Source organism: Microtus pennsylvanicus, chromosome 11 (assembly GCF_037038515.1).
Source record: "Microtus pennsylvanicus isolate mMicPen1 chromosome 11, mMicPen1.hap1, whole genome shotgun sequence".
NCBI lineage: Eukaryota > Metazoa > Chordata > Mammalia > Rodentia > Cricetidae > Microtus > Microtus pennsylvanicus.
The window spans coordinates 33,119,613-33,146,049 of record NC_134589.1 but is presented as its reverse complement, the minus strand read 5'-3'; the positions used below and the strand labels follow the sequence as shown (position 1 = coordinate 33,146,049).

Sequence of the window (26,437 nt, the reverse complement as noted above, 5' to 3'; positions counted from 1 at the left end):
GTTAATCTTGGGCAAGATAGAGGCTTGGCCCCAAGAGAGAGCCCTGACTCTACCCTGTTGCCTTGGAAAAGCCTTCGGCTCCTGCTTGCTTCCTGTGTTGATTTTTTTGGTTTTGTTTTTCCCTAGAATATTTCTGGTCTCAAGAGAAGCAACACAAATTAATCTAGTTATCAACTCTTGCCCTCTTCCTGGAGGGAGCATATTAAGAAAGCAAGGATGCCCAGCCCCCATCCTTGGCCCCACACCAGCCTGCCCCTCCATGGGACCTGTCAGCCTGGCCGTGCTGAGGAAGAGAAGTGTTTGCAGCACTGTGGTCCTGACTGACCTCATCTCTGCATTCCCAGAAAGATGACGAGCAGGCACGCTGCCCGTGTCCTGTTTCCTCACTCCTCCAGCAGAGAGGAGGTGTGCTTCTGTAGAGCACCCTCCATATCCCAAGGGTGCCCTCAATTCCACTTACCAAATGATCCTAGACAAGACACTCCACAGTCTCTAGCTCTCTCTGCCCATCTGGGAAACAGGGAAACCACTCACTTGCCAAGGTGGCCATGACAGTATATACCCCTCCGAACACCAATACGGGCTGACACTGTACGCACATGAATCAGTGAGGGAGCACCTATAAAGGAACTTAATTTCTCCTGTGAACTGCAAGCTATGGAGACTGGACAGTGGAAGAGCTTTGGGGAAAAGCTCCAATCTCTGAGTAAAGGAGCTGGGCCTAGAGGTACCTCCCTCTAGTACCAGCCACACGGTAGGCTGAGGCCGTTTAGGGTGAGTTTGAGGCTAGCCTGGGTGCCACAGGGAGACACTGTGAAACTTAGAGAAAGTTGGTGATGTAACACAGCAGTAGAACAGTGCCTAGCATGTGCAAGGCCTTAAGTTCCAGTCTCCAATATGGACGAGGAGGAGGGAGGGAGGAGAGGAAGGGGGAACGGGTGCAAGTTAAACCACATCTCTGAAGAAATGGTGTGGATCTCTTCCTCGGTGTCACAGGTCACTGCTTAGTTTTGCTCTTACTAGCAAGATGGCCAAAGTGCACTTGATGGCCACAAGACAACCAGTTACTTCATCAATTTAAGAAATCAGTCCCATGAAGGCCACATGTGTTCTTCCTACCTGAGTCCTGTGACCAGGAGGTTGTGAGGCCATACCCTCAGTTCCCTTCTGTTGGTGCAACAATGTTCTACCTCACAGCACCACGTCCCTCGGGCTGTCCATCTCAAGGAAGACGTACTCTAACTGATGTCTCAAGGAAATAATGAGATGTCACTACTTCAACATTACATTACAACTTCCCCGCAGATCTAGAGGAGGAAGAAATGAGTTACGACAAGCAAACCAAACTAAATACAGTTCGTAATTGAAAAAGTGGCCAAGGAAATCAGGAGGGGGAAAGAGAGCAAGCCAGACCTAAACGGATTATCAATCATTTCTTTTTAGGGCAAGCTCTGCTGCAACTTAATCAATTGCTATTGGTTCTCCAACTCAATGAGAAAACTGATACTGTGGGGAGAAGGGAAAAGAAGCCGATAAACTCCGTTTATCATTACATTCTCAATGGATACTAGAGAATAAACCCCACTCAGTTCCAGCCCGATTCCAAGTTTATCAACATGAAAGAAATTCACCAGCAACAAAACTCAGTGTCTTAGCTTGAACGCTGAGGGCAAAGCACAAGGCCTGCTCTTCTCCAGGTGGTCCTGAGACATGGTGTTTATTAGTCACGACACGAAATGGTAAGTCTGAAGCTGGACAACCTGTCTTGGCTATAGGGAACGGGGACTCCAGGTGGGGTTCAAGAAGGTGGCTGTGTAACCCTGGGACCTCCAAAGACAGAAACATCTGTTGTCATAACAACCTGGTGGGTCTGACTTATTACCTATCCAGTTAGTAAGTAAATAACAAGCACCTACTACATTCCAGGTACTGGAGACGGAAAGGAGACAGGACATGACTCCTGCCTTTAGGTCTTACAGTAACCAGGGGGTTCAGAATAAACAAAAGATGGCAGGAATGTCAGGAGGGCACAGCAGGAAAAAGGGGCACACACCTTCAGGCTCTGAGGAGTTGGCCCAAGCACAGGGAAGAGAAGATTCAAGGTTGAGAGATAGCTTAGTATTCAAGGAGCAGGGAGGCAGCAGGTAGGCCACATCTTGGAGGCCAGGCTGGGGCACCTGGAAACAACAGGATCTGAGTGACAGCTCTGAGTGAGCCCTCTGAAAGGAGAAAGGGGGAGGCCTGCAGGCAGGCTTGAGGGCAGAGTGACCTCCATAGCTGCAGGTCCCATCCTGGGATATATTCCAGAGGGCTGGGTGCATCCTCACCCTGTGGCTGAGTCCCTGGGTACTCTCCTCCCAGCAGGTGGGTGGGGGCTGGGAGGCTCAGGCTAGCAAGCTCACCTCCACTTAGGGTGCTCTTCACCCCGCTATTCCCCCATGCACAGAACTTTAAAGCATGAACAGCAGCCTAAACCATCAGTGTTCAGAGGGAAACAGCATGGGGGACAGGTTCAGAGGAGAGAATGACAATTACCTAGGCAGGAGGGAACAGGACAGATGCCCAAGCTTGGGCACCCCAGACACACCCGGGTTCAAATCCCAGTTTGAGTGCCCACTAGAAAGTTCCTTTAACCTCCCTGTTCCTCCACCTGGGAAACAGGCACATCTATACTGACCAAGGTCAGCATGGAGGTGATGTGAGGCCGAACAAGGGGCAAGCTCAGCCTGCTTCCCATACACCGGGGTTGTTTTCCATACGGGATGGAAGGCAGGTGCAGAACAGTCTCTAGCACCAAGCAAGTGCATGCATGTAGACTTGTTGAGGAGGGGGAAAATAGATCAGGACGCAAAGCTCCAGACTCATCAGAGCAACTGGCAGCAGATGCCGTCAGCGCTTAGCAACGATGCTGCTCGCCGTACTTGATGGAGGGTGACTTTGCAAGCAGCAAGGCTCTCTAGCAATGCTCTGTAAAACTATAAATTTACTTTGAGAGCACCAAGTCTAATTACCTCGCCAAGACTCTTTGCATTTTTAAGAACCGTCTCCCCCCCTTTAAACTCTTGATCATAAGGACCCTTGTTAGCAATACTTGGTGTAGGTCTTGTTTCGCTGTTGCCGTGGCAACAAAGCAGTGTTTACCAGCCCTTCCAGGCTGGTACATCTTTATTAGCACCCGATCCCATGAGGAGCAGGAAGCAGTGCCGAGGTTTAAAGAGCATTAATCCCCTTAAGCTTTGCAAACCTCTCTAGTTAGGGAGCCCAGAAAGGGGGGAATTGAGGTCTCTGCCATTTGCAGGGCCCTCCTAGAATTGTTAAGCCGACATGAAGCACCAGATGGGGGGAAAAACTTATCTCTCTGGGGCTTCATTTTCAATTTCTTCTTCAACTTCACAAGAGACAAACTTGTGGGTTGCTTTTGCTTTACAAGAAAAGTTTCCAATCCGTCCATCACAGAAGGGCCGCTGGCTCTTTTCTCACGGCCTCTCTGGCCATGGTGCTCTCTCCAGATAAATGCAACTTTCAAAAGCAGTTATCTCCTGGCCAGGCAGCAGGACAGCCACAAGGCTGCTGGCTGGGCTATACCCTCCTCTCTGGCCCTCTGTGATGAGAATGAACAGGAGATTAAGAGCAAAGATAGATTCTAGTGTATTTCAAGGGTTTGCGGGAAGGAAGAGAGGTAGAAAAGGGAAGGAAGAAGAGAAGAAAGGGAAGGAGGCAGAGGGACAGAGGCATAGAGAGGGATAAAGAGAGAGAAAGGGACAGAGAGAGGGACAGAGAGAGAGAGAAGAGAGAGAGAGAGAGAGAGAGAGAGAGAGAGAGAGAGAGAGATTGATTGAGATTGAGATTGATCTAACCTCAGAAAGCTGCAAGGCATTCCACCCATCTCTTTACCCTTTGCCTGTCTTGAAAGGTTTTTCAAAGTCAGCACCAGGGCCACAGTAGAAGGGGAGAGCAGGGGGAGAACCGGTTCCCAGTCCCCCTCCTATCAAATCTTTCTCATCTTTTATTGCAGAAAAATCAAAAGCCAGCTAGGGATCCAGGAAGACCTGTAGCTGAAGCTTGAAAAATTATGCAAGCGAAAGCCGCTATACTAACCTCCGATTAAGCTTCCCAAACAGCTTTCAAAGGGGGCAGTTTTGAGCTAGCTGAGCCTCGTGTCCTCTAAGGTCCTCAGCTCCGAGCTCTCAGTCCAGTTCAATCACAGCCGCTTAGCTGAAGAGCACAGCCATTAGAAGCCCGTGAGGTGGGAGGTGGGGAGCGACTGTCTCCAGGCAAAAGGCCTCATTTGCAACAACCAGGCGATTTCTGGTCCTACTTTGCAGTATACCGAGGGCTTTCCATTATTTCCAGTGGATCTACAAAAATCTTAAAACAGTAGGAAAAACAAACAAACCACCCACAAACTGTTGAGACTCCTTTGCTTTTTTGCGGAGGGGTAAAGAGCTCATTCAAAGACCAGTATCAGTCAAGAGGCAAGATTCCCCAATTCCAAATTTGCGATAGCTTGGTTTTTCTACACCACCAATTCTACAACCACGCGGTCACTGGGCTGTCTCCACTGGTGTGCCTACTGGCTTCCTAAAAGCAATTCAAATGTCTTCTGCTGCTTACAAAGGAGTGAAACAGACCAAAACTGTGAACAATGAATGACCGCAGAAAGAAGGGAGTGAAGGGTGTCACAGGGTGAGAGGTCAGAGGTCAGAGAACCTGAAAAACCAGTCACTCTATGGTTGTAGATGAACTTCAAGTTTCTGTTGGACAGGACACAAGGAAACTCACCCGACTGTCTAAGACAGGGAGTTGCTTTTGGAAATAGGACTTGAGACTCCCAGGTTCAGGGGAGGTCAAGGCCCTTCAGACAAAGGCACAACACTCCAGACTAGTACCTCCTGGTATCTGGCTTGTCACTTCATGTTTAGGCTAGCGAGGGTCTGGACGCACTAGGGCACTGAGGCAGTTGTGTTAGGGTGCAGGCTTAGCTACTAGGACCCTTGCAGAATGGACTTGAGAATTACAGGCCAGTGGTTCTGCGCTTAGATAGTGGTAACTCCCTCGTGAACTAAGTGTGCTGTTCTGTGTCATACACAGTATAAACCTCAAGGTCTGATGGCTCAGTCACGGTGGAAATATGTGCAGTGACATGCTGAAGGCCAGGTCCTCTGCAGCTAAGACATTGGATGCTAGCAGAAGGCTGCAATACTCAGGTTACCAAGAGGTGTAGGAGACAACATTTCTGGAAGATGACAGAGAAGGTGAGCTGATGGCCTGATCATGGTGACGGGGTGAGCGGGGACTGGAGGTACTGCTCCTGCTGATTTGCTTCTTCTGCAGGAGCATGCACATCTCTCTTGGCCCCTAGCTGGAGACCCCACTGTTCCCAGCCTTGCATCTGCAGCCTGTAAACTTTACCTCCGGAGCCCAGTGGAAGCCTCTTATGCACAGCACATGGGCCATCAGACATCTTATTATTAACTTCAAGTCTTGCGTGTGTGAGGTACCAGTGGGGTGAGGGAAGGAGGTAAAAATGCCGGCATGCGCACGAGTACCTGGTGGGTGCATGAAGAATCAAAACACTGAGATAAGCCTGTATTGCCGGCGTCTACTCTTGGCTGAAAGTCGGTTTCCAGCTCAACTGTGATCTTCCCTTAGGCTACCACCAATATGCCTTTGGCACCCATCTACGAACTCTCTATTATCCCCTTCTTCTCCCTCCAGCAACTTCATGAGGCTCAGACCGCAACCCTAGTCTACAGTCCACCAACCTCTCCTGTCAGTATGCAGCCTGTAGGAAACTGAGTCCTCGCTGACTTGCTCAGCTTATAAATTTTGATTGAATGGGAAATTCCACTTGAGCCAGGCGTGTGCTACACAGCTACAATCCCTGCATTCAGGAGGCTGAGTCAAAAGGACAGCCAGGAGTTCAGGCCAGCCTGGGTTACACAGTGAGATCCTATGTGTGTGTGTTTGGGGGAGGAGAGAGAGAGAGAGAGAGAGAGAGAGAGAGAGGGGGGGGGGTTAGATAATGGGGGAGGAAAAGGAAAGACATAGATAGAACTGTAAAACCAGCTACTTGGAAGATTGGGGCAAGAAGATCACAAGTTCAAGGCCCATCTGGGTAACTGAAGGAGACACTATCTCACAATAAATTTGTGGAAACGCATTAAGGATGTGGTTCAGTGATACAGTGTTTGCCTGTCTTGCAGGAGGTCCTAAGTACAATAAAAGGGAAGGGAAAGGAAAGGAAGGGAAGGCAAGAGAAGGGAGGGGAGAGGAGGGAAGCAGAAAGGCAGAAATGAAGAGAAGAGATAGATTTGACAGGAGGCAGAGGGCTGTGAGCATGTGCGCCAGTCTTGCAAAACCACAGCCCTGTTCTGACCTCTCCAGCAAGAGGGAAGCTGCCCTGAGAGGCCTTCCTGTCTGTGAGGATAATTTCTACCATTGGCCAGCAAGGATTAAGTCACAGAGAGACAAAGGCATGGGGAAGGGAGAAGGGAGAAAGAGCAGAGAGTGCATTCAGCTTTTGGCCTACAATTATTCTATGCTTATACTTACTTTTGGAAAAGGCAAAAGAGGCACACATAAAAAAAAATTAAAGACAGAAAACAAGGCATTACTTTCTTCCCCTGTGACCCCAAACGACTTCAAACATGGTTGCTTTGGACCACAAGAAAGCACAGTATGTGGGCAGTGGGTGTCCCCCCTGAAGACCCGCTGTGGACCTCGTTTTCCCACACCAAGGACACCTGAAGGTAGCTGAGCTTTATACTTCCTAGGTCACCACTGTGCCCTTTGTCAGTCACTGTCTCCTGCTTGCCGGCCAGGCCTCCAATCCCACTCTGGGTTTAGTTCAGAGCCAGGGCTCACAAGGTGCTTCCTTCTGACTGGGGCATTTGCTCCGGCCTGGGGAGGGTTCCGGCTGGCTCAGCAGAGTTGTGCCCGCCAACGGAGGCAGGTGGGCAGGAGTGGCCTGACCCCCCAGGGGTGACACTGGCCAGTGGAGAAGATGCTGTTCCTGCTCAGGTGCGAAGGAGGTCTCAAACACTGGGAAGCCAATGGCAGGTTCTTCCTCCACTCTGCAGGGCCCTGCGTGTCAGTTCATCCTAGCAGCTGCAGGGGCCTTCCCTCAAGCACATAAACCAAAAGTCCATCATGGGGGATCAGGGAGTTACCACCCAGCAGGGCTGCTTGGCTCATAGCTGGCACTGGCTGTGTGACCTTGGCTAAGTGATTTAGTCTTGAAGTATCAGTCATCCATCAGATAAGCAGGAGTGCAGACTGTCAATGTTAATTTCAGAACGTACATAGTCTGTCTGTCTTTCCCCTAAAAAATTTAAAGGCACATGATTTTAGAGCTGAGGACACAGAGGTGAGGAGGGAGGCAGTCCAGATGCTGCCATAATGAAGTTATGGCAGGGAGGAACAACAGAAACGGAGGAAGAATAGGACTCCAGCTCTGTACAGACAATCAGGGCCTTAACTGCCCACATAGCGGGCGCCGCAAAAGGCAACCTCTTTGCTGCAGAGCAGAGGCCAGCTTCTTTAGCGGGCCATCAACACCCCCAGGGTAGGAAGCATGCACACGGAACAGGCCCGGTCTCAGACGGAGCTCTGCACGATCAGGCACTTAATTTATGCTCTGGAGCAGCTCTGTCTGACGCAGGCCAAAGCCGGGGGGTCTCTGTGTGGGCAGACCACTTCCAGGGCTGGGGAGATTTCGCTACTGTGAAGTCCAAACAGCATTTTAGGGGAAGATTATTTCCTTATAGGCAGCCGTAGGAAGTCAAAGAAATGAAGTGAGCACACATGGAAGCCCTCATGTCAACATGCTGCTCATTAGAGCGCCCTTCTTCCCTGGGGTTACACTGAAGAATCTTTTAGAAGGTCAGATGGCCATGGAACCCGGGAACCCGAGGCCGTGGCTTCCTGCTGAAGTACAGTCTCAGAGCATTCTTCTCTTTCCCACCCCCTCATGTTCTCCTCAACTTATTGGACCCTGGTGTTTACAGCTCACTACACCACAAATCTTTATTTCCCGTCACCCACTGGCCCAAGCTGTCCCCACTCCCTGTTTCTCCCAGACAAGTTAATAAGACGGAAGGCTCCCTAGAGGCCCGGAGCCGGCGAGCATTATCACTTGGAAGCGAGGCAGAAATCCTGACACATCGGAAATGACTTCAAGCTATTAATTACCCTTTCTTCTTTGGCAGATCTTTTGAAAGAAAGCTTGACAAATTGAAAGGAAGGCTAGTACTGCCTCTCAGCCCCAATTAAGCCCCCACTCCCACCCCAGTAACACAAATCTGATTTCTGCCCTCTCTAAAGAAACAAAAACACACCGATTTTTCATACTGGTACCCATTCCGGTTCCCAGTGCCCCCTCCCCCACGAGCTCTTCTTTATAGTAAAGACCTGGAAGCTGGAGACCCTCAGCGGTGGAAGGAGAGTGGTGTGGACAATGATCTGGTCTCCCCGGGACCCTCACTGGCTCTGGAGCCCTCCGCACACTTGGGGGAGGAGGAGATTGAGCTTGATAATGGATCTGTAGCCACGAGCCTTGGACTTCTCTTCCCCGCGTCTGCAGTGACACTTCTGGGCCCTAGTGATGCAGCATCTTTCATCAGACCTGATGGGCAAGTCTTGCCTTCAAATATGGATTCTAGTCCCCTAGCCTGCCTGGCACTCCACTGCAGCCCATGCCCCTGCTGGAGCTCTGCACTAGTGGCTGACTGTCCTCCCTACGTCCCATCATGCACCTTGTCCTCCCTCTTCAGTTTTAGGGCCAGCGTGGCTCTTAAGAGAGCAGAGCCATATGCTGGGCCAGGTTCACCACCCCTCTACTCAGGGTCATCTCTCCCCATCTCAGCCCTGGCTCTCTCCCTGAGTTCCCAGTGTGGTAGGTCCTTGCCCATTCACCTCCTCGGAATGCTTTCCCAGGATTCTCTGCCTCCCAACTCAAATGGCTCCTTCTCAAGGTGGCCACTCCCAAGCACTGACCTGAGTGAAGCAGAACCCTCACCATCATTACCTGCTGCATCTTCTCCTTAGAACTTAGCAGTATCAGAAATGCTCCCCACCCCCAGTGGCAGTGGAGACTGAACCCACGCTGGACAAGCAAGCACTCGTATCACTGAGTTACCGCCCCCCCCAACCCTGAATGATGGATGCACATCCTTCTACCCCAGAGGACAGGAGCTCACGGCAGGCTAGAATTTGGTTTACCTTCTTTCCTTGAAGTACTGCTAGACACTAGTACTGTGCCTGGAACATAGAAAGTGTCTAGTGGTCCCAAACCTGAGAGGCTGTCTGTAACACAGAGCCAGGGTCCACAAGCATAGGAAGAATCCCTACAACTGCACCTGGGCTATCACTCTGTCCCAGAGCTAGAGGTCACATTCTGTCACTGGGGGAGCCAAGAAGAGCACTTAGATGGGCTAGCACACACAGGCCCTGCTCTAGGAAAAACCAGCAAAAGCAACGTCAAACTAGATCCATCAGATTCCCCAACGACCGTGGAGAGCCCTTGACCACTGTCCCACACAGCCTTGCAAGTACGAGCTGGACCTGTATCCCACGCCTGGCTTTGTCAAAGGCAAGAGCCACCCACCAGGGCTCTGTTTTCACGGTACATAGTCACCATATCTCATTTTAAACTCTAACAAAATCTTTAAGCCATTACCTCGGAAATCATCATTAAATCATTTGTTCTTTTTTATTAGCATCCCAGTAATTAAAGAGAATCATATTTCAGAAATCTTCAGCTGCACTTATCAAAACCCACCCTCCAACCAATCAATTAGTATTACAATAACCACGGTCCCTTGTTGCCGCTGCTATTAGCATTTTGATTGAATGTCTGCTGCAAAGTGACTGGGAACAGAAGATTGTGCTCAGAAAGTAACGTTTCTTTATTCGTCACCACTGAGCCTTGTCTGGTTGTCTCAAGTCTCCACTCAAAAAGAGACAAGACGGTTCCTAAAAGCAGTCATTTTAATCATGGATTATATTTTCATGAGGTGTTTGATAAACTGGCTTTCACCGCTCTGGAATCACCAGCTCCTCACAGGGCCCTCCCACTGGCTGTGTCCTTAGCACTGGGGAGCCAAACTCTACCCCAGCTGTCTCACACTGATGGGAAAATGAGGGGCCCTTCTGCTGCCTCCCTCTCCCCCCCCCCATCATCTAGGACCATAAATACCAGGTCATCACAAATTGGGCCTTCAGGAGACTCAGAGCAGGTGGTGGCCACGGTTACTGCCAGGGAAGACCATCATTACACGGCCGCTTTTCCACCAGGCACTGGAAAACGTGTCAAGCTAACATTCAGACTCAAATCCTCCAGTCATCATGATAATAAAAGCGCCAGTCAGTATAGAGATGGGTTAACGAGGTCTATTATGGGGAGAGAATGGCTGTCTTCAAGTCACAAAAATTAACAAGAGTTCATTAAATCACTCTATTAGAATATAAACGGCCTGCTCCATCAGATGGTTCTACTTCCTATGCCCCACACCCTATCATGGATGCCTTCCATGGAAAAACGAAGATCACTTGGCACACTATGCAACCACTCTCTAACTCAGTCTTCCTCTAGTCGGACACCAGAGCTTTTTGAACTAAAGGAGACTCTGCTTAAACAGGTCAGGTCACAGAATGGGGTGATTGGAGCTGGAAAGACACTTGTTCCAAATGATAAATATGGCAGCTGTCAAAATGGTACCTGTCAATCTTTGTCTGTCCATATACCCCACTCACCTATCCATCCCATGCATCCATCCACCTGCCCATCCATCCATCCATCCATCCATCCATCCATCCATCCATCCATCCATCCATCCGCCCATCCATCCACCTGCCCATCCATCCATCCATCCATCCATCCATCCATCCATCCATCCATCCATCCACCTGCCCATCCATCCATCCATCCATCCATCTGCCCATCCATTCATCCATCTGCCCATCCATCCATCCATCCATCCATCCATCCATCCATCCATCCATCCACCTGCCCATCCATCCATCCACCTGCCCATCCATCCATCCACCTGCCCATCCATCCATCCACCTGCCCATCCATCTATCCACCTGCCCATCCATCCATCCATCCACTCTTCCATCCACCTACTTATTTATCTACCACCTATTCATCTACTTCATCTAGTTCCAATCCACAGCAAAGTATTTGCATGAACTTCTTCAGGGTGGATGACCTTGGCCTAAGAAACCTCTTACTGTTCTAAGTGCCTACTGCCTAGCCCCTGGTACAACATACAACTACAAAAGGCATCACAAGGCTACAGTAATACTTCATTAAAAATTTAAAAAGCCTTCTAGAATCCGGAAAACTAAAAAAGTACTATTAGTTTCCCATGAAAATCTTTCCCTTTCTCTCAGCTCAGTCTCCTTTTCCTCCTCCCCAGCTCTTGTCTCTACCTTGGCTGCCAGCCAAGACTTTATAATAGTGTCAGGTAGCAATTTCATTTTTAAAATGCTCTTATCAAGGATTTAAGGTGAAAGATAAGAACAGCACAGTAAATCTTCATAAAGGAGCGAAGTGCAAGGTGTAGCATTTTACAAATCAAAACAGTTAACAAAATGAAAAGGCAAGGACAGGGAAACAAAGTGAGTTAAGCAGGGGCTGAGAAGGGGAGAGGAGGGGCCACATTAAATACAAAGATCACCTTTCAGACTCCCAAGCTCCCTTTGGTAATGGCCTTGGCATATTTGCTAAGGATGGCATGAACAGTCCAATTTCCATTTTAAAATAGGATGTTTTTAGACGGCGTATATATTGTCAAACCATTATACACACTTAACTAGGGGCTTTCAGCGAAGTCATCTGACCTGCAGCATGTGTTGCTAACATCACTGCTTCATTATTTATCAACTCAATTTCTTCATGGAATGACTAATAACACTGCTGCAGCTGCTCTCCTTCTCCCGCCCCAGATGCTACCACCCTGGCAGCAGCAAGAGTTGCTAGCTACCTGCTACTTAGCTAAAGAACCTTAGAGAAAACAAAAAACAAAAACAAAACCTAGCAGAGGGGTGAACCCGGGAGATGCTCATAGATGGACCGTTTCTGAGGAACCACTACTGGGGAAGGTTAGCTACACCACTCAAGACCAGGCAATAGGATCTAGAAGAATCTCAGTTTTATTAACAAGGAACCATGCATTTAAAACATGAAACACACAGAGCAGGGGCGGGCTGGTTCATGACTGTTAACTTAGCACTGGGGAAGTTGAGGCAGGCGATTCAGGAGTGTAAGGCGAGTCTATATGAGAGACTCTGCCTCAAAATACAATAAATGTATAAGGGCAGGGCAAGGAACTACACACCTTTAATCACAGCACTTTATGAGTTGGAGGCTAGCCTGGTCTAAGTAGTATGACCCTATCTCAAAAAAAAAAAAAAAAAAACAAAACAAGCAAACAAAAAATATGAAACAGCTGAAGTAGTAGCACATTTGGTAAAGTGCTGGGCTCGAGGATATAATTTTGATCCCTAGAACCCATGTATAAAAAGGCAGGCATGGTGGCATGTACTTGTATTCCAGTGTTGGAAAGGCAGAGCCAGACCCTACCTTTAAGGGAAGGAAAAAAAAAGTTGATTTGAGGCACAGCACTTGATGTTATCCTCTGGCCCTCACATGGACCTGAGATCAATCCTCTGTGCACACAGCCATCTTCTCTCTCTCTCTCTCTCTCTCTCTCTCTCTCTCTCTCTCTCTCTCTCACACACACACACACACACACACACACACACACACACACAGAGGCAGGGGTGCTTGTGAACAGGTACCTACCTTTCTAATTTCTAATTTGATTTTCTTTAACCTTTGATTACAGTGTATTTTTAACAAGGACTACATGAAACTCACACACATACTCCCTTCCACTTCCACACCCTCATTGTTGCGTGTGTACTCCTGAAGCATCCTGTAGAAGTGCCCCAAAACACACACACACAGACACACTCATGGCTGATCTGCAGCCTCGAAGAGGCAACAAAGCTTTGAAATTTTGAAAAATAAAATCGTTGACAATGCTGTGTACCCTAGCTCTCTATGTGCTTGCCAATCTCCTTGGGACTTACCTGCAAATTCACAATAAATAAAAACATGCAATTAGATGATATCCCATTTACCAACGAACAATTCAATTGTCCATTAAAATCCAGTTCTAAAAATAGCATAAAAAGAAAATTATTAGGAATTGTGGGTACACGTGTTTCTGTTGTAAAACAGATTAGCACTGTGGGCAAAATACAAAGCTTCCTTTGTAAACCTTACTCCCCCTCCCCCCCTTTTTTTGAGAGGTAAGACAGAATGAGGGAGGGAGCAAATTAAACCATAATTTTCAAGCTACATTTTTTTTTTATTGTCAGTCAGAAAAATTGCCAGGTGTTTCCAGCATCGTTTATACATAAACATACTAGCTGAATCAGGAAATCTCTTTCCAGGGCAAATGAATCAACTTAATTAAAAGGAGACTACAGATGCCAAGACCAGAGATCTTGTGTCTGTGGGGGTATGTCTCTCTACCTGCCCTGGGAGGGAAAGCTGAGCCTGGCACAGGTCTCTGGCTAAAGCACACTTTGCACTGGGCCAACCAGGTAGAAGCGTAGGCTGCAAGACTAAGTTGTGGGCGTGCATGCTTGTGCTGCTGTGCTCCTGTAGGTCAGAGGTCATGACTGCTACCTCCCTCAGTCACTCTCTCTCTTTTCTTTTGAGACAATGACTCTCACTGAACCTGGGGCACCGATGACTTGGCTAGGTGGGCTGGCCAATAAGTTCTAGGGATCTACCTGTCTCTGCCTCCCAGAACTGAGGCTGTGAAGATGGGCACCCAATCTCCTACATGGGTGATGGCGGTCTGATCACGGTCCTCCTGCTTTCGGGGCAAGCACTTCACCAATGGACCTATTTCCCTAGTTCTCTATTTTTATTTTAAAACTTGGGAGACTTCTATGTGTTCTAGGCTGTCTTTGAATTGGTTATAGAGCTGAGGATGACCTAGAACTTCTGATCCTTAGGATTCTACTGTCCCAGTGTAGGCATGAGCCACTGTCCCCAATGATGAGGTACTGGGGACTGAACCTGGGGCTTTGGGCACGTTAGGAAAGCACTTTAGAAACTGAATGACATCTCTAGCCCCAGGGTAGATTTTTAAAAAACCAAACCAATACTTCTGGGCTTTTTCCCAAACCACTTGTAAGCAGCAGCCCTACAGAGATGCCCAGGGTACGCCTTGTGCTTTTCTAGCAATCGAGAATTTTCACTAGCTTGTTGCTTTCCGTAGGTACTGGAGAATTGGTCAAAAAAAAAAAAACTGGACCCTGAGTGCAACGCCCAGATATAGTCCAGGGTCCAGGATCTGCTTTGATGATCTACAAGGGTGCTCAGGCCTGAATGCATGCTAGTATCAGCTAGGAAGGTGACAAAAAGACAAGGGCTCCCGGCTCCTAGGCTCACTTCACTGACTGACCTAGGGCAGGACCCAGGAATTTGGTTCAGCTTGTCTGGCTGTGGTGACGCACGCCTTTAATTCTAGCACTTGGGAGGTAGAGGAAGCTGGTTCTCTGTGAGTTCAAGGCCAGCCTGGTTTAAAGAGCTAGTTCGAGGACAGGATCCACAGCTACAGAGAAACCCTGTCTCAAAAAACAACAACAACAAGAAAGAAAGACCCGTGTGACCCTAAAGTTGAAATCTCTGATCTATCTGAAACCCTGGTTTAGCAATCACCATTCATAGCCAAGCCAGTCCTGACATGCAAACATCAAAGCTGGCTCTGGGGTTAAGCAGCTCTTGGGTTATCAGTTCGGACTTGAGAGAAAAGATGAACTCGGAGGAAGGTCATCGCACAGAAACACATCCGTGCCCTCCTAAGGCAGTAGTGCCGTTGGGTATCCCAGGCCCACCACAGTTCCGGTTGCTACTCCAGTGGACACACAGCAGCTGGGTGGGAGGTGGGCAGGAGCCCAGGGCTGGTGCGAAACACCGAACAGGGGTCACTGTTGCTTCTGTGTCTATTCTGGGCCAGAATGGATGATGTCACCTCCAGCGGCAGTGGAAAGCAGGGCCATGAATCATCCATGAACCAGCCCAGCCCTCTGAGATAATAAATTGATGTCAGCACTACGCATGTCTGCTGCAGAGCTGGTGAAGGACTGGCTTTGCCTAGGGTGCTGGGGCACAGCCAGGGAGGGAGGTGCTCTCAGTTATCTCCTGATATTAAGATGGTCAGCAGGCGGAGGGAGAAACTTCACATTTGTAGGGAGTGCTCAAAGGCACACACCTCTCTTTACCTTTAAATCCTGGAGGTTACATGTGTATACGGCTGGGCTGCCAGTCACACCTGAGGGTTGACAGAACTCCATCCGTACCAGGGTGTCGCTACCCATCACGGCTGTGCCTACCAGCTCCCTTACAACCAGCGATCTTTAGGTATCGCCGTTCTGACCCTCCACCGCATTGATGGTGTTTAAAAGCTCACTCCACGACTGCATCTGGCAAACACCCCCACCTGAAAGGGTTTCAGGAACAACATAGGCAAATCGACATGTCTTCCTGACAACCTTTGAAGTATCCGTTATTTTGTTGCTCCCCCCCCCCAGACATGCCCCATGGTGGAAGAATAGGTACGCTGAGGTGCCAAGGCAAGGCTGTCATATACACCGGCTCCTCTGGCTCTCAAACGCTTGACATGGATGCCACTTAAGCCCATGAGTTAACATCGACAACCCCTTAAACCGACGGGAAAACAGAGGCTCTGCAAAGGTCCATAAAGGATCCGTAGTCACACAATTTGATGTTCAAATTGTAGAATTTGGAAGCATAACACCTACCAAAGTGTTCACATCCTTGGCATAGTACCCTTGATGTGTACTCAGTGTCATTAACTGGGAATTTCCTGGACTCTGCAGTCTAAACAAGGAGGACACAGGGGATGAGCTTCTACCTGCGACTGTGCAAGGACTTCATGCTAATCGACCTTCTCGGAAGAAGTGGTGGGGCTATGTTCCTCCCTTTCTTACAAAGCACTGGTACTGTGGGATGGAGGGGCCTCCCTGTCTAGCCTCTCCTCTGGTCTTGGATGAAATGAAGCAAACAGGACTTTTTCAGGCCAGGGCCAGGCCAGCCATTCTAATAATAGCCCGTTGTCTGGGAAGAGCTGCTGCTACTAAGAAAATCCCCTCTACCCAGCCCCATTTATGGAACAGCCAAGACAGAGGCAGCTCAGTGCAGAGGTGATGATCAAGCCTGGCTGGAGGAAAATATCTTGGAGTGACCAAGGCAGGAGCCACCATCCCCCACTCCTCTGAGTCTGTACACACCATGTACAAATTGTGCAATTGCAACTGGCTTCAAAATATTTATGCAAACATAAGAAACAGGTAGAAGAGACAGTACTGAGGGTGCTGGGTAGGGTAAATTTTTATTTGTTGAAAAATCCTTCTTCATGTTGATAGCTACACGGGGGTGGAGTTTAAAAGTCAACATCTGACTAGGTAATGAATGTATATCATACATAAATCCAAAAGCTAAATGACAAACAATCAAAAAGCGTCCCTCTACCTCCGTAGTTCTAGCCACTTAATCCCGTTTCTCAGAAGCAGAATGAGTTTGCATCCGTAAGAGTATGTGTATGCATGCACACATGAAGCATAAGAATGCCTGATTGTGGCCAAATGATGTAAGTGCCTTAGGCTAACCTAGTATTGGCTTCCCATCTGAGAGAAATCTGTGCACAGAGAGGCAACCAACTCACTCAAGGCCACACAGTCAGTAGGTTACAGAGCTACCAGTCCTAAGATTCTAAGGCCAAGTGCTCATCTTATTCAGGAAGGTGGTCCAGGAAAAGTCTACTTTCAAGCAATACACCTTGTGTGCAAAGGAAAAATATTTGAAACATTACCCCCCCTAATTCAAATACAGGGTTTTGTTTGTTTGTTTTTGTATATTAAAAGAAAGGAAACCCATGCTTTTGGGGTAAGGAAAGTGCGGATTACTGCGTACCCCCAACTTGCCGTGGGCACTCTGCACACTGAGCCAAGAACTCTCAGGCAGGTCACTACCTCTACAAGCAACTGATTGCCCCACCAGGAGCCATGTGGCCAGCCCTAAGTGTGAACATTTACAGATGTGTCCACAGTGGTACAGATGGGCTGCTATCTCTGGCATCCTTGGTCTGCAAACATCCAACAGCAGCTGAGGTCCAGCGCTGCTCCATCCTGCTCTCCCCGACCCATCCCGGGAACCTTTGAGGTCACAGCAGAGTAACTTCCCCTGGCTTTCTGTGACCCTTGGCTCAGCCCTCCATGGCCTGCAGAAGTGCACCGGGGTGCCAAGTTAGGAGGCGCTTTTAATCAAGTCACCCACCCCAGGGTTCCATTCTCTCAGGGCCACTGCACTCTGCCCTCCCCTAGCTCTTCACAGCCGCGGCCTCTGTGGGAACAGGACCCAACAAAAGGCTCTTTCTGACTCTCTACAAATACCCACTTCTGGGTCAACGAAGTTCTGACCCCACACCCACTCCTTCTCTGCTTCCTCCGGCCCCAGCGTGGGGAGGCAGGAAGATCTATTAGCTCACCGCCCTTTCGGTGCCAGGGCTTTTGTGCCCAGAGAAGAACTTGATGATTTTTGCCTTGGGCGAAATAAAACACAGCTCCCCCAGGAAGCGGACTGCCCCTGACTCTGCAGGCCCCACTGGCCCTGGAGCGACCTCCTCCTCTGCTCTGTTGCTATGGAGTGGACAGTCATGCCCTCCTGTTTGTAGAGCAAAGCAGGTGAAAGGAAACCAAGTGACTGTGTTGATTAATATCTCAAGAGACAGCGCCGGAATGGGCGCTTCCGGAATTGAGTTACCTCAGGGAAGAAGAAAATAAATAAATAAATAAATCCAGTGTGCTCCTTGCTTTCCTGTCAGAAATAAAATTAAGGTCTCAGATCGATGTTGCCAGGGCTGGGACATCTACCGGAATCTTTAATGCCGTCTTTCTACATGTTCAAATTCACATTCCCTTTCAACCCTGCCCTTTTAATTGGTTATTTGCGAGGTCATGTTTGCACCAATTTCTCAGGAAGGTTAATGGTGTTTATTTAATGAGAAAATAAAATGTGCAGACAGCTCCGAGGCTGGTATTAAATGAGGGATCTGGGTAGGAGGTTGCGGCTCTTCGCTCCGCCCCTCCACCCTCACTGCTCCAAGGGTGTGGGCCTGAGGGTTAACTATCTGCTCAGGGTTTAGAGGCTCCTGGGTCCCTCTCAGGGTGGGGGAGTGGGGATATATAAGCAAACCAGTCCTTCACACACCCTCAAGGTCAGGACATGCTCAGCTGGGCATCTAGCAGAGGGGAAAGTGGGGCTTCAGCTTCTGCTTCTCTTGAATTTAAGAGGCTCTTCCTCATTCTAACTAAAGTGTGCCCAACATGAAGCCTGCATATAACTCTTCTAACAGAGTAGCTTCAAGTACCCAAAGCCCCCAACTAAGGCTCATGTCAGCCACGCCTGGCCCCCAAGACTTCTTTTGTGTAAGTTAAATCACAAGGAGCTCAGGGTGCTGAGTTCCTTCCTACGCCATCCTGATGACTCCTTCCTAGAGTCCTGGTTTGGCAAAGTCTTCCTTGAACAGCTGCCCTCACTGCCAATGGAGGAATGGTTCACTCTAGGAGGAGAACAGAGTTTTCGTGTACTTGCTAATGACAGCCAACTGGCAAATGTGGAGGCTTCTCTACATTACAGCCTAGAGCGAAGGCTGTGTGAGGGGCCTCTACTCCAACTCAGCTGCAGAATTAGTGTCAATGCCAAAAATGGCCAGTCACTGGCTTTCAGGTTTTCAAGAAACCTGCTAGTGCACCTCAAACTTTAGACAGAACTTAAGGGGTGGGGAAGCATAGGTAAAGGTGATTGCGGCTGAGGCTTGACAACCTGAGTTCTGTCCCTGGATCCCAAGCAAAGGTAGAAGAAGAGATCCAACTTCACGATGTTCTCATCTTGACCTCGACATGCACACTGTGGCCCACACAGCCACTGCATCTCTCTCTCATACACACACACACACACACACACACAGAGAGAAAGAGAGAGAGAGAGAGAGAGAGAGAGAGAGAGAGAGAGAGAGAGAGAAATAAATCAAAATTTTAAAGAGAGGTAGGAAAATATGACCGTCATAATTCTAGCAAGGCCAACAGGCAGGTCTTGCTCTAGACCCCACAGGTGGGCACTAGTAAAACACCCTGTCATGTTTTAATAAATGTCAGCGCCAGCTGAGACATTACTCATTCTTATCATGTTTTCAGCCCCCACCCATCTAACAGTCCTTCTCCCGGACTTGGCCTCTTTGCCAAACATCCTGCTTAAAGACCAAGTCATACTTAAGGCTTGTGAAGCCTACTCTCTCCCCACAGGTAAATAAAATCAATTCTAAAATCGTGTAAGGGAAAGAGCAGTCATCTTTCCATTTTGCTTGGCATTACACACTAACGGAGTGATGCTTTTATTTTTATTCTTCTCAAAACGAGGTTTATGTCCTTAGCCCAGGCTGGCCTGGAACACATACTCCTTCTCTTTCAGCCTCCTGAGTACAGGGGCTCATTATTGTAGGCTAAAAAAAAATTTAATAGCATTTATGTCTCTGTGACCCTCATTTTACACGCCTCTGGGTTTTTTTCCCCGACAAATAGGCATCAATAAACAAATAATTACAGTACCATTCTTAATCATCTTTATATGGTGTATATAAAAGAGTCAATCTGGAATTGAGAGGTCAATTTCAAAAGTGAGTATCTGGCAGGTTTTCAAGACATTAAGAATTGTTGTGTTTTTTTTTTCTCTCTCCTCTCCTCAGAAAAGCATTATCTTCTATCACAGCTTTGGTTACATTTTCCTGGCATCATTTTAATAAATAAACTGCTTACGCAAATTACAGAGACCTTAAACTTGGGCCAACTGCTTTTGGGATGGAGACTGAGCAAGCTTTGAGAAAAGAGCCAAGGTCTGGATCCAACAGCCTTGAGGTGAGCTGGCCCAAAGCAATTGCCTCTGGCTGGCTCTGCCCACCCCGTACCTCTCCAGTTGCGATAAAGTGTGTCGCCCAGGGACAGGACCTCTCTGCTCTGAAGACCTTATGTGGCTGGTGCCAGGGAAGGGCCCTTTTGGTGGGGCAATGGCTGTATGGAATGGTTGTTTCTCTCCAAAGTCATTAGCATTGCATTTATAAGTGACTGCTAGCTGTGGGGAAAAGTCATCCGTCAAGCTAATCTCTATTTTGCTCTCAGTGGATCCTGTTCCTTTGCCTCTGGCAATGTTCCACAGCAAACAGGCCTGCTGGGTAATGGCAGCCAAAGGGATCGCCAGGGCCAGAAACTATTCCCTCTCTAGCCAATCCTCCTGGCTTTCAGACACCCCATTCATTTCCCACAAGGGACCCCAGCTGTCCAGCTCTTTCCCTAGAGGGACCCAGGAGTTCAGGAGCCCGGGGTCTGAAGTCACAGGAAGGGTCAGCTAAGGTTTCCCTGGAATAACCCTCATGCTGGGGTTTCTATTCCCTTGGAAAGAGAGGAAGGTAGATTCAACTTCAGCAGCCCACATTCCACACTTTCTACAGGGCTGAACTGTGGAGACGCAGAAAGAGAGCTGATAGCCTCTCCCCTGATTCTCAGCCTCCTGACAGCAAAAGAGCAAACTGGAAGAACAGAGTCCTGTCGCCTCCCTTAGGTGTCTGCTCCAGCCCCACCCTGGGATCAATACCTAATGCGAGCTTAAGATTTTATCTGCCATTTGCAAGGAGAAAGCAACAAACTTGCCCCCAGTGATTAAACCCTTTGATGATCTGACCGGCATTTTCCAGGCTACCTCTAACAAGCTTTAGAGAGCAAATGAAATGACTCTGAGAAAATTGGAAAGGCCTTTCTCTCCCCCCCCCCCCCCCCCCCCCGGGACACAGATCATCTCATGGAAGACCAGGGGCTACAATGACAGGCAGGAACAAAGATGGCTCTCTGCTCCCACCACATGTGACTCAGTTTCTCCATCTGAAAGCGAAGAGCAGTATGGACAACGAGAAGGGGGGTGCAAGGGTGGTGTGCAGGGAGCAAACTGTGCGAAAGCAGGCTAAGCCCTGGCTGGTTCTCCCGTGTGCAGAGCTGCTTGGTACAAGGCCTGCAGAGTGGCCGTGAGCTTGGGCTGCAGGTCACATAGGCTGAGGGAAGGTCTCAGTTCTGCTACTGCTTGGGTGCATCCCTGGGCAGCTCAGTTCGCCTATGACTATTTGTCACTCGCAGTCCTTGTGCTGGCTCCCATGCTCGTGCAGCGTTGGCTGCGTCTTCTGAGATGATGGACGTAGCCCATTTAGAATGGCCATGGATCTCTGACCGTGCAATCAGGGCGGGTGTCGAGACAGGACACCCATGCCCCTTTCAGAAAGGAAGGACAGACATCCTCTACATCTGGCCTCTTGGGCTGCTGGGAGTACCCCCAAGATGTCCCCTCTCAAATTGCCTCAGCAGAAGAGAGCCCAGAGGACACAAGCTTCCTGGATGGAAAATATTCCTGGATGGCTCCTGTGGATACAGAGATGATCTCCAGTCCTACCTGGGACAGGGATGGACCTCCTCATCTCTGACGTCATCATAGGACAGGTTCTCCTCTAGCCACCCCCAGTCAAGGACTCTTCCTAATAAGCCTCAATTCCCTCCCATATTCTTGGAGAAAGAAACTGCAACGGTGGAAAGTGAACCCCCAGGGACCTCTGCCCTCCCAGGTGTGTGGGGGTGGGGCTTAAAGCTAGAGGAAGACCAGCTTTATCTAGGGGTAAGATGAGAACATTCCCATACTGCCTAGCTCCACTGGGAGGCAGTGTCTAAACTTTCATCCCCTGGCTTCTCTCCCACGCCATTAGGGCTACCAGGATGGTCCTTTAGTGGACAGAAGTCAACAGCCACTCAGATATGGCTCAGGTTCATCCCTTCTCTACATGGACCACAGGGATCTATGAATAGAGTGGCAATTAACTTCATCTCTGTTTCCTAAGGGCGAGAATGGCCCAAGTGAGCCCAGTCTATGGGCCTCAGATGTCCATGCCTCAGTCTCCCTGAGCAGCTATGGCTCCTGATACATGGTGAGGTCCATGTTCCTGGAAGCAGGGACAAGGCACAGCCTGGGCTCCCTACCCAAGAGGGCGGGTGAGGGACTTGAGATATCCAACCAGGCAGTGATAACAGCTGGGGCTCATGGCCAGGCTGGGCACTTTAGGAGCTGGAGGCAGTGTGAGGAGAGAGGAGTCCTCACCTTCTGCTGCGGTCACCCTTTCCCCTCCAGAAGAAGGGAGGCAGGAAGCTGAGGAGGCGAGGGTGAGGTGCCAGCGCCAGTTTTCTTTCCTGAGCTTATATCACCCAATCCCAAGGCATGCTCCACCATGCCTGGGGTGTGGGAACGATGTTGGCAGACAGGACCCGTGCTGCTGCTCAGATTTAAAGGTTTTTCTCACTTTCCTAAATGCTCCAAATGCAGGCACTACCCTATTGCTAGCATTCAGCCCAAGAGAACCTTTTGAGCTGTTTGGAAATTGAAAAACATGTATGGGCAAAAGTTCCTAACTGCACAGAAAGTACACTAGAGAGGCTAAAGCAACAGATACCGCCTTCCTGCTACACTGCCAGGCCAGCTTCTTGGCTATGCAGCCTGCGCACTCTCGTGTGGCCCCCATTCAGAGATTCCCACCTCATCTCAGTGCCCTGTGGTTGCTTTGAGATTCATCATCAGACCTGTTCAGAGACTCAACAAACCAGAGTCAGGCCTGCATCTGCTACAGGGGTTTGAACCTCTTGCAGGGGATCTGGATGCCAAACACCGGGGCTCTGCCCTCTCCCCGGCCCCCAGAGCCTACCAGATGTCTGGACTCACTAGCAAAGATGTCGTGAATCCGGTGGGACCTCCTTCCATCTCCTAACAATGTTCATACTCCCACTCACAGAAGGAACACAACCCTATCTTTGCATGCTAGGCTGTCGAGACTTTCCTCTGAAAAACCAAAGCGACGCACCCTGGTCCTCACAGGGAAGATGTTCCCAGGCACATTCTCTGAGGCCAGATCTCACCTCTACCAGCGCCCAGGCATATGAAGCTGCTCGCATGTGGGCGCACACATACACACGCGTGGGCGCACACATACACACGCGCACACACACACACACACGAGTACACACACACACATACACTCGAGTACACACACAGAGCTTAGAAAGTAACTCATTGTGCTACGGTTCCTTGATTTGACCTTAGACCCTGACATAAATAAGAAAAGGACATAGTCACCATGACACGGCCCAGCAACCTCCCGGGATTCTGAGTTCTGACAATGACTTCTGAGAACACATGCAGATGGGATCACTCACCCAGAAAAACCTGTTCCCCTCTGGGCACACATAGAAAGAGTCTGGAATCAGTAGCCTTGGGCTGGAAGCTTCGTGGGGACTCAGAATATCCCTCTCCTGGGCCTTGGTATCTCAGCCACAGAATGGTAAAGATAGTCATCATAAGAGCTAACACTTACGTACATTTATGCTTCGCCTTACTCTTGCCAAACAACACTAGTAAAGTAAGTACTTGACCTGGTTGGGTTTTTAGTCAACTTGACACAAGTTCGAGTCATCTAGGAAGGGCAGCCTCAGAGGGGAAAATGCATTCCTTGTCAGGCTGCCTGTAGGCAAGTCCGCGGGGCATTTTCTTGATTAACGACTGGTGTAGGGGCACTGAACTAACTGCAGGCAGTACCACCCCTAGGCAGCTGGGCCAAGAAAGCAGTCTAAGCCAGCCAGGAGAAAGAAGCCAGTCATCAGTGTCCTTCCAGGGTCTCTGCCTTGGTTCCTGCCCTGAGTTCCTTTGACGACAGACTGATGTGGAAGTGTAAGTTGAAATAACCCTTTCCTCTCCAAGGTGCTTTCGGACGTGGGGTCTTACCACAGGGCCAAAAATCCCTCAGACACTGTGGTTACTACTTTCGTTTTATAAATGGAGACACGGAGGAAGCACAAAAATGTGCAGCAATTTCTCCAAACTCACAACTCTCTGAGTCCCAGGATGGCTGTGTGGCTATCAAAGTATGAGAGACACAAGGAAATGGTTCATTGGCTCCAGTTTTAAAAATTATGCATCTGTTTGTGTGTCTGTGTGTCGTATATATGTCGTACAGATGCCCATGGAGGCTATAAGCCTTGCCTCTCCTTGGACTAACTGGGGTTGTTGTTGTTGGGGTGGTTGGCGGTCACCTGAGGTGGGTGCTGGGAAGTGAACTGTTGCCTCTGAAACAGAAGCCAGCTCTCTTAACCACTGCGTTGTCTCCCCAGCCCATCTATGTTTACTTTCTACAGACAGAGTCTCTATGTTGCCCAGGTTGACTCTTGTATTTCAGCATTCTGAGGAAAGGAGCCTACAAGCCTGTGGCTACCATGCCCAGTGTGGTATTTAGACATCTGTAACACCAGAGACAAAGCCGATGATGACAGAAAACGATCACAAATAGTACATCATGGGCACACCCTACCCTCCATCCCTCCAGCTCTGTCTCCTCGCCTCTCTCCTTGTCCTCTACCCGGCCCTATCCACCCAGTGCTCAACCTTCCATTCTTGAGAAAGCCGCTGAAAGCTGGGTTACCAGGCACACTAGGGCAGGATGTGCAGGTCTCTCCCCAGCCCTGCTTCATTTCTCCCTCCCTTTCACTCCGCTGCTTGCCCCAGACAGGAAGGAGATTCAGTCACCGCTGGGTAACTGCTTCTAATCACAGGTGACAGCCGGAATGTAAACAACGGGAGAAACATCTAAATGCAATAGACGTGGCAAGGAAACTCTGGGTTGGCTCGGGGCTCCTTCCCTGGAGAACGCCCACACCCTTTCCTGCCACCCCTCTTCAGAAGCACTGCTCATTAACACCCTGCTAACAGGAACCCCAGAAATACGGCGCTTCTGGAGCACAGAGCACTGTCACAGCGTCCTCTGACTTTGCCCTCAGATGGTCCAAATTCCTCCCATTTTCCTATTCAAATCAACGATTTTCACATGTTTTGCTGGCAGGTAGAGTTGCTGAGAGTGCCACTCCTAGGCAAAGCTCAAACACTGTGTAAATCAGTTCAAAGGTTTGTGGGCCCCAGATTGAGTAAGACCCGTTTCCTACAACATCGATTGACCAGGAAGAACAAATAAGAATAGATGTCCCCTTAGCACTGGGAGGCTGATGGGACATTTTCAAATCTGCAATCGCTGTAATCAGTGAACAGATTCAAGACGAGGTTTTCCCGACTCCTCTGGCTCGTTCTGTAGGTTGACAGTCTGCTTTCTAAGCTACCTCCGTCGATGCAAACTGACAGTCCGATTGAGTAATTACCATGAGTAATTTCCACTAGGATCACTGAACTGAGTACTGAGGTTGGCCAGGCGCTAAGAGAGCCAGGACGAGAAAGGTAAGTTAAGGAATGTGCTGGACACGGCCGCTCAGTTCAGCTGGAGTTCCCTAGCCGAGAGGGTTCGCGCTGTCTGGTGTGTGGATGCTTGCTATGGTGGCCCTCTGTTATTAACATCCATCCCTCCCACAGATGGCTATGTCCACTTGCTGGCACCTGATTCTTCCTTAGCTCTTTGGTCAGTGGGACAGGAGGTGAGAAGGGCTGGAGGCTGGGAGAGAATGAAGGGGCAGTTTTCTTTCACTGGGGTCATCTTACCTCTGTGCCTGTTGGTGGTTTTGTCAAACATCAGCATCGCATCCTCCACCTGAAACAGAGAAGAGAGGCTGCGTCAGGACTTCTCACGAAACACAGACAACATTACAAACACAGGGGGGGAAGAGAGGTGATTTCCATTACCAATATTAGAAACCCAGACTGTGCGGGGTGAGGGAGAGGGTTCCCATCATTGAAATAAGAGTTCCTTAAATAGAAAATATTTGTAAAAGGGAAAATACAAACAAAACCGTCTACTTGGCATAACCTTAGTTACCATACAGTATAGTTCCCTTTAGAGCGTGTATGGGGAGAGCATCCGTGGGCACCTATGTTAACGAATACACTGCCCCTCTCCCTGTGTAATTAAACAAATCCATACCTCCTTTAGAATTGTTTATATTATATTATTTGTGGAAATTTATTTATTTGTTTATTTTTGGGCTTTTCAGTTGTACAAATATTCCACCCAGGTCACTACATCAGGACAACTGGCCAGCATTCCACAGAGCAAGAGGCCCTAACTTACGTCTCTTTTGACGAATACTTAGTTTGTTCAGTTATAAACATCAGACCAGCAGTCTCCCTCTCACTGGCTGGCCCATGCTCCCTAAAACTCATTGACTGAAGCCCTAATTTCTGGTACCATATAGGTGGACTGGGTGCTTTAGTTTTAAAAAGATTTAAATTTTTATTTATGTGTATGCACCTGTGTCTGTA

At 49.0% G+C, this 26,437-nt stretch overlaps 1 protein-coding gene across 12 annotated transcripts in view; it reads right to left on the bottom strand.

The window, feature by feature from the left end:
* Positions 1-26,437, bottom strand: part of Msi2 (musashi RNA binding protein 2) — a 363,455-nt gene that overhangs the window by 103,832 nt on the left and 233,186 nt on the right. For all 12 annotated transcript variants that reach the window (XR_012912314.1, XM_075991146.1, XM_075991144.1 and 9 more), the window contains exon 7: positions 25,721-25,769. Coding sequence is in view for 11 of the 12 variants with exons in the window: in XM_075991146.1 (XP_075847261.1) it covers positions 25,721-25,769 (49 nt within the window). In the remaining variant the exon portion in view is untranslated. The remainder of the gene's footprint in view (positions 1-25,720; positions 25,770-26,437) is intronic.